General features: G+C 50.6%; 1 protein-coding gene across 1 annotated transcript; it reads right to left on the bottom strand.

Moving 5' to 3' along the window:
- Window positions 1-3,273: 3,273 nt before the first annotated feature.
- efna5a (ephrin-A5a) lies at window positions 3,274-10,840 on the bottom strand (the record flags this gene model as incomplete). Its single annotated transcript, XM_067250998.1, is given in 4 exon segments — window positions 3,274-5,343; window positions 6,007-6,087; window positions 6,217-6,282; window positions 10,548-10,840. Coding segments are annotated over 4 exon segments (565 nt in total), but the record flags the coding sequence as incomplete, so codon positions are not given.
- Between the last annotated feature and the right edge of the window lie 1,006 nt (window positions 10,841-11,846).

Below are 11,846 nucleotides of genomic sequence, written 5' to 3'. Positions count from 1 at the left end.
GTGTGTGTGTTTGGGTTTGTGTGTGTGTCCGTGTGTGTGTCCGTGTGTGTATGTGTCTACACAAAGCCTGGGGGTAGGTTTATGTGTCGCTGTCTAAAAAGACAAGACAAGGTCACAGAAAGCCTGGCTGTTCTCAAACGGCTTTTTCTTCACAACGACACAACTCCTGTGTCTGTCTAAGGCATCTCTGCTGGGTCTGAGTTAAACCCAGGATGCTGTCTTGCCCTCGCAGCTGTAAATCTGTCTGCTCATGACCTTTCACTGGGCGATGGGTTGCCATGGTAGGTTGTGGACTTCTGGATAGGAGAAGATACATCCCTGCTTGAATGCCGCTTTGAATAAAAGCGTCCGCCACATGACTGATAATGCAGCGTGATGTAAATGTGTATGAAAAGGTGTCAATGTCTCAAACTGTTCTGCTAGACTCACATAGAGAGGATGAGAGGGGGAGAGAGAGAGAGAGAGGCAGAAAGATAAGAGAAGGAGATTGGGAGAGACAGAGGAATCGAGAGCGGAAGATAAGGAGAAAGGCTCAAGAGACGAGATGGAGAGGGGGAGGGATGGACAGAGGGATGAATAGATTGGGAGAGGTGTAGAGAGAGAGGGATGGAGAGAGGGGGAGGGATAGAGAGAGAGGGAGCAAGTGGGGGATAGAGAGGGAGGGAGAGAGACGAGAGAGGAGGGCGTCATCTTGGCAGAGAGCCTGAGAGCTACCTCAGAGGATTGCATGTTGCAACAGAACAGATAGAAGCTGTTTAGTCTCTGTGGTCTTTCAATTTGTGAATTAACTTGAGCTCGCAGAGACAGCTGTGCACTCGCCTTCCTGTAGTAGGACAGTTTGATTATCATGTCTGAATAATAGACAGCACAATGCAGTGGCTCTGCCTGTTGACAGTTGCCATACCGCCTTCATCAAATGATGTGGTGAACAAAAAAGGAGGGGTCTTTTTTTGTTGACAGCCAATTGATTTCACAAAGCGAACCAGGGATTAATTTGCATAACAAATAGCGAAAGGAGTATTCCACAGACACAGCAATTACAACAATGACAAATAACTTTTATTAAATCATTTTTTTGTTTGTTTTGTTAGTCATAGCTGCTCCAACACATGTATTTACAAACAATGGCCTCTGTGTGACATAGATTTCAGAACATTGCGGTGAAGAGAGTTGGACCAGTACAAAAAGATTTTTTAGGCGGGTTGGTGAGGGTGGACAGGGGCACGTGTGTCTAGGGGTGAGGGGTGAGGGGGAGAAGAACAAGGGGTACAGGGGTGAGAGGTACCAAGAGAGGGGGTACAGGGGTGAGAGGTACCAAGAGAGGGGGTACAGGGGTGAGAGGTACCAGGAGAGGGGGTACAGGGGTGAGAGGTACCAAGAGAGGGGGTACAGGGGTGAGAGGTACCAAGAGAGGGGGTACAGGGGTGAGGGGTACCAGGAGAGGGGGTACAGGGGTGAGAGGTACCAAGAGAGGGGGTACAGGGGTGAGAGGTACCAAGAGAGGGGGTACAGGGGTGAGGGGTACCAGGAGAGGGGGTACAGGGGTGAGAGGTACCAAGAGAGGGGGTACAGGGGTGAGAGGTACCAAGAGAGGGGGTACAGGGGTGAGAGGTACCAAGAGAGGGGGTACAGGGGTGAGGGGGTACCAGGAGAGGGGGTACAGGGGTGAGAGGTACCAGGAGAGGGGGTACAGGGGTGAGAGGTACCAAGAGAGGGGGTACAGGGGTGAGAGGTACCAAGAGAGGGGGTACAGGGGTGAGGGGTACCAGGAGAGGGGGTACAGGGGTGAGAGGTACCAAGAGAGGGGGTACAGGGGTGAGAGGTACCAAGAGAGGGGGTACAGGGGTGAGGGGTACCAGGAGAGGGGGTACAGGGGTGAGGGGTACCAGGAGAGGGGGTACAAGGAGAGGGGGTACAGGGGTGAGAGGTACCAGGAGAGGGGGTACAGGGGTGAGGGGTACAATGACAGGGGCACAGTGGTGTCAGGTTCAAGCTATACGGTACTATGGTCCAAACCCAGTAAAAAAAAAAAAAAACTTAGCTCAACAACAGATATTCCATTCTGCTTCTCCATCTTACTCATCCCTTCAATGTTTAAATGGAACATGGGACTCAAATCTGCCCAATTCCTACAAGCACACTGTGAAAACCAACAACACTGAACAAGATTTACAAAAAGTAGGCGCTGGATCTGCCGGATCCAACCGACGCCACAGCACATACATGGTGTGTAGAACTACTGTCGTTCTCAGACTCTCAAACCGTGAAAGATCTGAAGGAGCCACAGGGACGAAACCCAACTAAGACGTCAAACATTAGGCACCTATAGGACGTTTAGGATGCAGACACTGCGTAGCTTGGCAGAAACAGGGGGCAGGATGCAGAGCGGTGGGCAGTCTGGGGCAGGGGTGAGTATGGTTATAGTGCACTTCCAATGTAGGACACTTCTCCTCAACACACACAAGTGTTGGTGTGCGACGTACGGGGGGGGGGTGAGGGGCGGGATTTGAACCTGCGACCTCTTGATCAGCAGTAAAAAAGTGTGGGAAGCTGACACGACTACTGCACATACGGTGATCTCTGAGTTCAACACTGCCACGTCGATCCTGTTCCTCTTACAAAATACATACAAAATGAAGCCGTTTTTTGATATCAAACAACAAATCTTTTCCTCCTGTTAAGAGTGTTAACAACGTGTCTTGGTTAACTCCGAACGCTCTCCCTGGAGTCGTGTAAAACCCTAACACTGTACATGATAGACTACGGCTGGATACACGGTATCCATGAAACAACACGTGCGTGTGTTCCCGGTGTTGACTGGATGCAGTAAAGGACGTCCATGACCGTGAATTTCCGGACACCAAATTGAAAACCACAGATCCCAGAATGCAAAGCGTTTGGTTAAAATACCCTCCTGTGCTCTTCTTTGCTGAGAGGTTGTGTTAGATTGTGTATCTCTTGAGTGAGGGAAATATTGACCGTCTTCCTGTGTTTGAGAGCCCCATTACTATTGATCTCACCTGGGTCTCTCTGCCCTGTGTTGCTCAGTCAGACCCGCTGGTGGTAGAGTTACCCCTGTGGTGAACAAGACACCTCTCTCTCTCTCTGCTGATCTTACCCTGGGGCTGAAAAGGACACCAGGAAGACTCTCTCTTCCTCTCCTTCCACCCCTCCCTCTTCTCTCTTCCTCACACTCTTTTTCTCCGTCTCCTTTTCTCTCTCTCTCTCTCCCCCCCTCTCTCTCTCTCTCTCTCTCTCTGTCTATACCTCCACTTCTCTCGTTCCCTCTCTCTCTTCCCCCTCTCCCCCTCCCTCCTCCTTCTCACTGGTGGTCGATCTTTCATTCCAGAAATATCCAGCATGCGTCTCTCAGTAGGTGGTCTGAATTGACTCCACTGCTGACAACATCAAAGAGCTCGTCTAAATCAAGCCTGGCCCAGCTGCCCCAGGGGCCCTTCTGTCCCCAGCGCAGCCACAACCTCTCAGCCAAGTTGGGACGACCCATAACCAACATTGGGATAAGCTATAACCAATGTTGGTGCAACTGTTATCTAATGTTGGATAGGGTTAGGGTCTTTTACCAACGTTGGGACAACTTTTCAGGAATGTTGGGACAACCTTTAGCCAATGTTGGGACAATCTTTTACTAATGTTTGGACAATATTTAACCAGTGTTGGGACAACTCTTAACCAAAGTTAGGACAACTTCACAGAGACATGGAGATAATATGGAGATAATCTTGCCCGAACAATATTTTACCAATGTTGGGAAAAACGTTAACCAATGTTAGAACATTGGTTAAAGCCAATGTTGGGATCTGTGGGTTGGTCCTCACTGCATCCTGACCAGCCAAGGGCACACTGTGCTGCTTGTAGGAGGGGAACATCCCCATTCAAAATGACTAGGATCAAAATCAAACGGCTTTAATTCATGTTAATAATGATGTCATCCCTGAAATTCGTCTGGAATTTGTCTTTATGTACATAATTGTAGTTTTGTAAAGGTTATGTCAGTGAGTAATAGCAAAAGTAACAATAGTGACTGGTAAAATGGGCTAATAGTGTGTGTTATCATCAAACACAGTTAAAAACACACATAGTTAAAGTATGCTACACTCCTACATCCTGGTAACAAATCTGACTCACTCCTCTGTGTGTCTCTGCTAGACGCAACAATCCATTCAATTTGGAGTCCAAACTCAAATGTTACATGAGCACAGTGGAATATAAACCAAGTGTTTCAGAGAAGAAGAGAGACTTCTGGTTTCGAGTGTTTCTGATGTGGTTCTGCCGCGGTCACAGCGACTGGACCTCCGCAAACACCACAGAAGAAGAAGAGAGACTTAAAACAATAAATAGGAAAATACATTTGCCAAAATATCATCACACCCACGCTGCTCCCAAATATACAACCGTATTGGCTGCTACACTTGAATTATGTGATTCAATAAAATAAAAAATACATTAATCGATTGCTAATCCCCTAACAGGACAGAAAGTAATGTAACATGAGTGCTTTTATTTTATGTCTTTGTTGTTTATCTCAGAGAGAGCGTCTTTCACTGTCTCTGAGTCATCGAATTGAACCGCATCACCTGAGAGGAACTTCTAATGGACTCTTCAAAGGCAGGAGAACAACCGGAGCAGACCTCTCCACGGCAACACACACGAGCAAGAACCGTGGCTCCTTTTCCTATTGGCTAGTGTGTCCGCCACCTTGAGCCTGGTTCCCTTTGTGATTGGCTGGTCGTGTCAGTCTTAAGGTTTGCTTGAAATTCCCCCAACAGTCCTCTGATGTAAGACTTTGTGGTGTTCACGACCACGCCAGGTCAGTCAGGAGCGTGTGGGAAACAGGCTCTTTTCCCTGTTTGACTGATTTACCTTACAGACATGGATCAACGAGTGTGAGGGGGTGCTTGTTTATACATTGAGTGTACAGAACTGTATACTATGGGAGGGGAAACAACTTGTCAGATTCAAAAGGGTGTTCTATCCTTCACAACTAAGTCCACAGCACAGCATCGATCACAGAAGCTGGCATCTAGCTCTCTCCTTCACGCTTGGAGAGAGAGATTGTCTGTTAAAAAGTGCTCCTTTTTGGGGGAGGGGTGGTTGGGGGGGACACGTTGTATGTTGGGTTGGGGAGCGGGGGCGCGGGGGAGGGGGGGGGGGCTGTGGTCCAATCAGGACAGTCCGTGGTGAAGTCCAATTGGGGGCGCTATAAAGACAAGATGGCCGCCAGCGTGAGCAGGGCGGAGCTGAGCAGGAGGGCGGGGCCCCGGACTCGCCCCGCAGCGTTGACGTCGCCTCGGGACGGCTCGGCGGACTCGTGACTGGTGTCATCTGGAGGAAGAGAGAGAGGGAGAGAGAGAGAGAGGGAGGGAGAGAGGGAGAGAGAGAGGGAGGGAGAGAGGGAGAGAGAGAGGGAGGGAGAGAGGGAGAGAGAGAGGGAGGGAGAGAGAGAGAGAGAGGGAGAGAGAGAGGGAGGGAGAGAGAGGGAGGGAGGGAGGGAGGGAGGGAGGGAGGGAGGGAGGGAGGGAGGGAGAGGGAGGGAGAGGGAGAGAGGGAGGGAGGGAGGGAGGGAGAGGGAGAGGGAGGGAAGAGAGGATAAGAAGCACGCAGAGCTTGTGGTCCTTGTTCACATGCTGGTACTGTGGCCCTGTCATCACATCCGCTTCCCCTGTGACTGAGGCCCCATTCTCCTACTACAATGGACAAATCTGAGCCTCCAGGATAATCTTAGATCATGTTTTACACACACACACACACACACACAGAACCAGACACACACACACACACACAGAACCAGACACTCACACACACACAGAACCAGACACACACACACACACACACACACACACACCCAGAACCAGACACACAGCATCAGGCACACACACACACCCAGTCAGCCACATACACAATCGCCAAAACACACACATAAACACACAGAGCACGCGTGCACACACACACACACACACACACAGTACGTCTTCATAAAATACCAACCTCTGGGTTCCAGGGAATTGTCAACTCTGTCGTTGACGTCAAACACCCGGTCGTGAACACTCACAGTTTTCACACAATTGTCTGCAACAAAAGAAAAAAGCAAAGCACATTTTTTAGATTCTAATTCTGTTTTTTGTCTAGACGTTGCTGTGCAGGCTGGCTGGTGGGCTTGTACAGAAAGGCAGGTAGTTCAGACAGACGTGGACTCACTGGCTGGCCTGACAAACACTTTCAGTCGGAGGCAGCTGCGTCTCCCGTTGTCTGCGATGGTGGAAGCTGTGGAGACATGGAAGACAGGAAGGTTAAGAGGTGAAATTGGGTCTGTATGTCGGTTCCAAGGTATTTAGGGTCAGACAGACAATCAGTCAGACAGACAGTCAGACAGACAGTCAGACAGAGAGGTCGATAGACCCACATCTGCTACGTCAACTTTGACCGGGCACAAACTAAAGTCAACACCTGCAACATCAATTTTTATTGGCTCTTTGAGACACAAGCATCTGCCAATCAAGATATTTCTGGCTGGAGGAGTTATGTCAGATATCCAGGAATGGATCAGTAACACAACCTGTAACACCTGAGTCTATTGGCTGACAGAAACATCACAAACCTGTAACACCTGAGTCTATTGGCTGAGATGGACCAAAGCACCTGACACGCCTGAGACTGACTCTGTCCTCCACCAGGCTGACTCTGTCCTGCACCCCCCCACCCCCCTGTGGAGCTCTCTGGGGGGGCCAGGTACTGTGACCCTCGTCACTTCCTGCTGCCTGCGCTCTCAAGTTGCTTTATACCAGACCAGGGCCAGTGTGTGTGTGTGTGTGTGTGGGGGGGCGGTTGGGTGTGTGTTTTTTCTGTGTGTTTTGTGGGTATGTCTGTACTTGTCTATGTGTGTACACACAGTGTGTCTGTCTGTATGTGTGTGTGTGTATTTTAGATGTGTGTGTGTGTATCTAGTATTTCTCAACAGTCTTTTGGCTCCCTCCGCTAGTAGATATTTCTTCATGTGACTGAAACTCTGTTGTTTATGACTCACTGATAAAACCAGCCCTGTCACTTTTTAACACCAGACAACACTGAACACTGAGGTTCTCATTTCAAAGCACTTGTCAGATTTAGGAGTGGCTATGAAACAAGATAAAAAAAATCATCTTTAGTACTTGGCAATGAGAGTTATATTGGAACTCTAGCATTGAGGGGGGGGGGAGTGTCAATCACACCGTGTCTGTATGTGTCAGTATGTATCGGGTAACTTACCTCACAGAGATACGGGTAGAGTTATGCATGCAAGACCGGGCTCTCTCTCCCCCTGCCAGACAGTCTACACACACACTCTCTCCTCAGGCATATTCTGCTTTTCCTATGACCCTGACTCGCACACTGCAACACTGAATCCATCCCGTTAGTCATGCCATCCTGCACACACACACACCCGCCCCCACACACACACATACACACAGAGAGAACCCAGCTATTAACCCAGAGAAGCTAACTTTTGTAAACATGCATCACCCTGTTAACATCTCTGGAACACGGTCTCTCAGATGTACATGTAACCACACACACACACATTTACATTACATTTAGCAGACGCTCTTATCCAGAGCGACTTACAGGAAGTACAGGGACATTCCCCCGAGTCAAGTAGGGTGAAGTGCCTTGCCCAAGGACACAACGTCATTTGGCACGGCTGGGAATCGAACTGGCAACCTTCAGATTACTAGCCCGACTCCTTCACCACTCAGCCATCTGACACACACACACGCACACACACGCACACACACACACAGACCTTCCACACACACATCGTGGACACAGACACCAGACACGGCGTGCGGGGGATCAGGTAGCGTGTAACTGGAGGCTTAGCCGGGTATGTCTGTGTGTGTCCGTGTCTGTGCGTGTCTGTGTGCGTGTCTGTGTGTCTGTGTCTGTGCGTGTCTGTGTGTGTGTGTGTGTCTGTGTGTGTGTGTGTGTGTCTGTGTGTGTGTGTGTCTGTGTGTGTGTGTGTGTGTGTCTGTGTGTGTGTCTGTGTCTGTCCGCAGCTCTGATATAAATACGAAGGGATCACATGTTTCCCCTCTGATGGTCAGTTTATCTTCGGAGCAGAGCAGCCCTCTCTCTTAGAGGGGCAGTGAGGCCGGCCTCACCTCACTATCAGCCTCCATCAGCAGACAGGCTATGGTCCAGGGCAGGATGTGAGGGGGAGGGGGGGGGGCTTTAGGACAGACAGCAACCTCCCTTCACGGGCGAGAGACTCTCCGCTGTCTCCCCAGAAAATTGGATTTCTATCCCCTGAGATTAGTGCAGAGGGCGTCTCCACCCCCCCCAGGGTTCTGTTAGAGCGACACATGGTGCCCCGAGAGAGGAGATGACGACCTGCTTCGCCTCCAGCCGTCAGGCCGTCATGACCTCCGACCACTGTGTTGTCGTCCCCCCCCCCCCCCCTCCCTCCCTCCCTCCCTGGGACGACATTCTGCTCCGGCCAGACGAGCAGGCCCGCAGTCCGTTGGATTTAGGACTCCCCCCCGTCCCCCTCCCCCATGGGGGCGAGGGGGACGTTCACAAAGAGGAGTCTGTCTTCAGCTTCGAGACGAGAGGAGAGGCCTCTACAGTCTCTACTAGCGCCCCCCAGCCCCCCCTCCAGGGCTCCTCCAGCCCCCCCCCCTCCAGGGCTCCTCCAGGGCCCCCCCCAGCCTCCTCCATGGTCCCCCTCCCACCCCCCATATGTGACCGATGTACTGTGAGTGAAACGCATCGCCACGGTGTTATTACATGTTGTACTACCATCTCTATCTGCATCTCCGTGGTTACGCCTGACTCTGAGCAGAGAGCAGCAGACACTGACGCACTCCATCTGCCTCCAACATGACACGCTCTGCTGGAAGCACAGCAGCCTCTCTGGAGCTACATGCAGGGCCCAAAGTTCAGCGGATGTCGGTTGGGTGTTCCTGTACTGTACTGTACACCTTGCTGTGTCCCCCCGGGGCAGGCTGATGGGCCAGTGTTGTGTTTGTCATTCATCCTCGCTTCTATTTGACGCGTTCTTGGAGAAACATTGAAGATTGAATCCCAAAGTGTTGAATCACTGATACTGAGTCACTGAGAGAAAAGCCTTCGGGACATATCGACTATCTTGTTGTTCCCTTCTCTGTCTCTCCCTCTCCCTCTCTACCTCTCCCTCTCTGTCTCTCTCTCTCTCTCTCTCTCTCTCTCTCTGTCTGTCTGTCTGGATGTGTTTCCTGTCTTCACTGTGTATCCCACTGTCTTATTTTAGAGCTTCTTCTTCACGTTGCTCTGTGTGTTGGCACATTTAACGGAGACCAGCACTTATCCCAGCGTAAAGTCCACAAACAACCAACACATGGAGACACAGAAGACATACACACACACACACACACAAGCCCCCAGGCACACACACACACCCAAGCCCAGCCTAGTTCTGATCCAGAAGAACAAACATCTTTCTGATTACAGCATCACATGGCTCTGTGGAGCACTGATTCGTCACAAAGCTTTTCTCCTAAATCACATGACGTGGGTCTGAAGTGTGTGTGAGGCAGACTGAGAGGGAGTGTGTGTGTATGAGGGTGAGGTGTGTGTGTGTGTGGGGGGGGGGGGGGTGAGGTAGTGTGAGGGTAAGGGGGAGGGGGGGTAAAAGTGAAGGGGGTGAGGAGGGAGAGTGAGAGAAGGTGAAGGAGAGTGAGGATAAGAGAGGGTGAGGGGGGAGGTCAGGGTAATGGAGGGAGAGGGGGTGGAGGGTGAGAGGGGGCTGTGTCTTATTAAGTCTCCCCTCTCCAGCCCGCAGGGCTTCGACTCCTCTTGTAAAAACATGGCTTCCCAGACGCTTGTTTTCCAGAGCCTTCTCACGAGCGGGAAAAAGCCGAGCCCTGACGACTCAGCAACAAAGACCTTCCTCAGAAGGAGAGAACTGTGTCTCCACCCCCCCCTCCCCTCACCCCTCCCCCCCCCCAGCCATATCCCCCCCTGCCCTCACCCCCTCCCCCCCCCTCCCCTCACCCCTCCCCCCCCCCCAGCCATATCCCCCCCTGCCCTCACCCCCTCACCCCCCACCCCTCCAGCCCAATGTTTGGGTTTGGGTCTATTCGCCAGGACTTGCAAAACAAAGTTCTACATTGCTATTGTTTTTTCTGCACGGCTCCAGGCTTGGCAACAAATGTTTGTCCTCAAATCATAGCCCTTAAATCCCCACAACGTTGCTCTGCTCATGTGGGCTCGCAGTGGTGTGGCTCTCTGCTGACACTGGCCGTTTCCATGCTGACATGTACAAGTCCCTCTTGCACAAACATCCTCTGGTGTGTTTTATCAGATTTCACAGTGAACGTTACGATGGTCACTGCTGATTGGGGCTCTGTGATTCATACTCATAGCAGTACTAGTATACTAATATACTCACATAATATTATCATTTTATACTATGAGTAGTATACTCATCTATACTTGAAGATATAGTAGTATTGTAGTACACTCATGTATACTCACAGATATAGTAGTACTCTAATATACTCATATATACTCACATATATAGTAGTACTCTCTGCCGGGGCGGAACTCGAAGCCCAGGGAGAAGGGCGTGAACAGCTGGAACTTCTCGGAGAACTTGAGCGGCCCGTTGGGCGAGTGCGGCCGGTTGCACTCCCAGCGCTTGAAGCCCTTGGCTGTGTGGTCACAGGAGCTGTAGCCGTCGTAGTTGACCATGTAGAGGACGTAGTGCTCGGCCCGCTCGTCGGGTACGGGGTCCAGGTAGTGAGGGCAGAACACGTCCAGGTAGTCGTTGATGCACACGTCAATGTGGTAGTCGCCTCGGTAGAACCTGCCGGCCAGGGAGAGAGGTCAGAGGTCAGGGGTCAGAGGTCAGGGCTCTGCTCAGTGTTGATAAGGAACATCGTAGAGGCTGTGTTTAACATGCGGTAAACACATATAGCTCCTTGACTCTGACCACCGAAATACTGTTGGGGCTACGGTGTGTAAAGTTCATGTATGTTCTTCAACTGTATATTTGTGTAGAGTCAGTATTCATAACCACAGTCGTGCCACGGCTTCATGGATGGGTATAGCTCAGTGGTATAGCTCAGTGGTATAGCTCAGTGGCCGATTGTTTCAAGAGGTCACAGGTTCAAATTCCCCCCAACCCCCGTTGCGCAGGTTGTTATAATAAAAGCAAAAAGGAACACACTATTATTCAGGACTGGAGCATTCTGGAGTTACCTGATGGACACCAGACTGGCTAGAGAAGCAGTCCACATGTGTTTGCAATTCCCCTGACAGGCAGACACACAGCAGACACACAGCAGACACAGCGCATCAAGACAACATCTAAACATGTAAACTCCTGGCGTCTCCTCCGGTTCTGCCCGCCGCGTCTCCTCCAGTCTCTCAGTCACCTCAGCCTGCGCTGCGGAGCTCAGACACAAGCGCCTGGATGACTCAGCTATGACAAGCGGCCCTCCTCCCTCCTCCTAAACTGTGTCCATGGTGGCCCTGGGCAGCCATGACTCACACGAGTGCTCCTGTGAGCGTCTCCAGGCACTTAACTAGCGTCCACATGTCATCTATTGATTCCAGGTGGTCTAATACAGTATGCTCTAATACACTCACATACAGTACTCTGATATACTCACATATTGTAGTGGTACTCATAAGTACTACTATAACTGATATAGTAGTACTCTAATATACTCCATTACTCACAGATATAGTAGTATTCGAATATCCTCATATTTACTCACAGAGTAAAGATATACAGTAAAGATATAGAAAAACGAGGTTGAATATATCACATATTGATCCTAGGCACTAAAATCCTAATCTCCTGGTTA

Source organism: Osmerus mordax, chromosome 14, assembly GCF_038355195.1.
Source record: "Osmerus mordax isolate fOsmMor3 chromosome 14, fOsmMor3.pri, whole genome shotgun sequence".
In the NCBI taxonomy this organism is placed as follows: domain Eukaryota; kingdom Metazoa; phylum Chordata; class Actinopteri; order Osmeriformes; family Osmeridae; genus Osmerus; species Osmerus mordax.
Note: the sequence above shows the minus strand (reverse complement) of the source record. Positions and strands in the feature narration are given on the sequence as shown.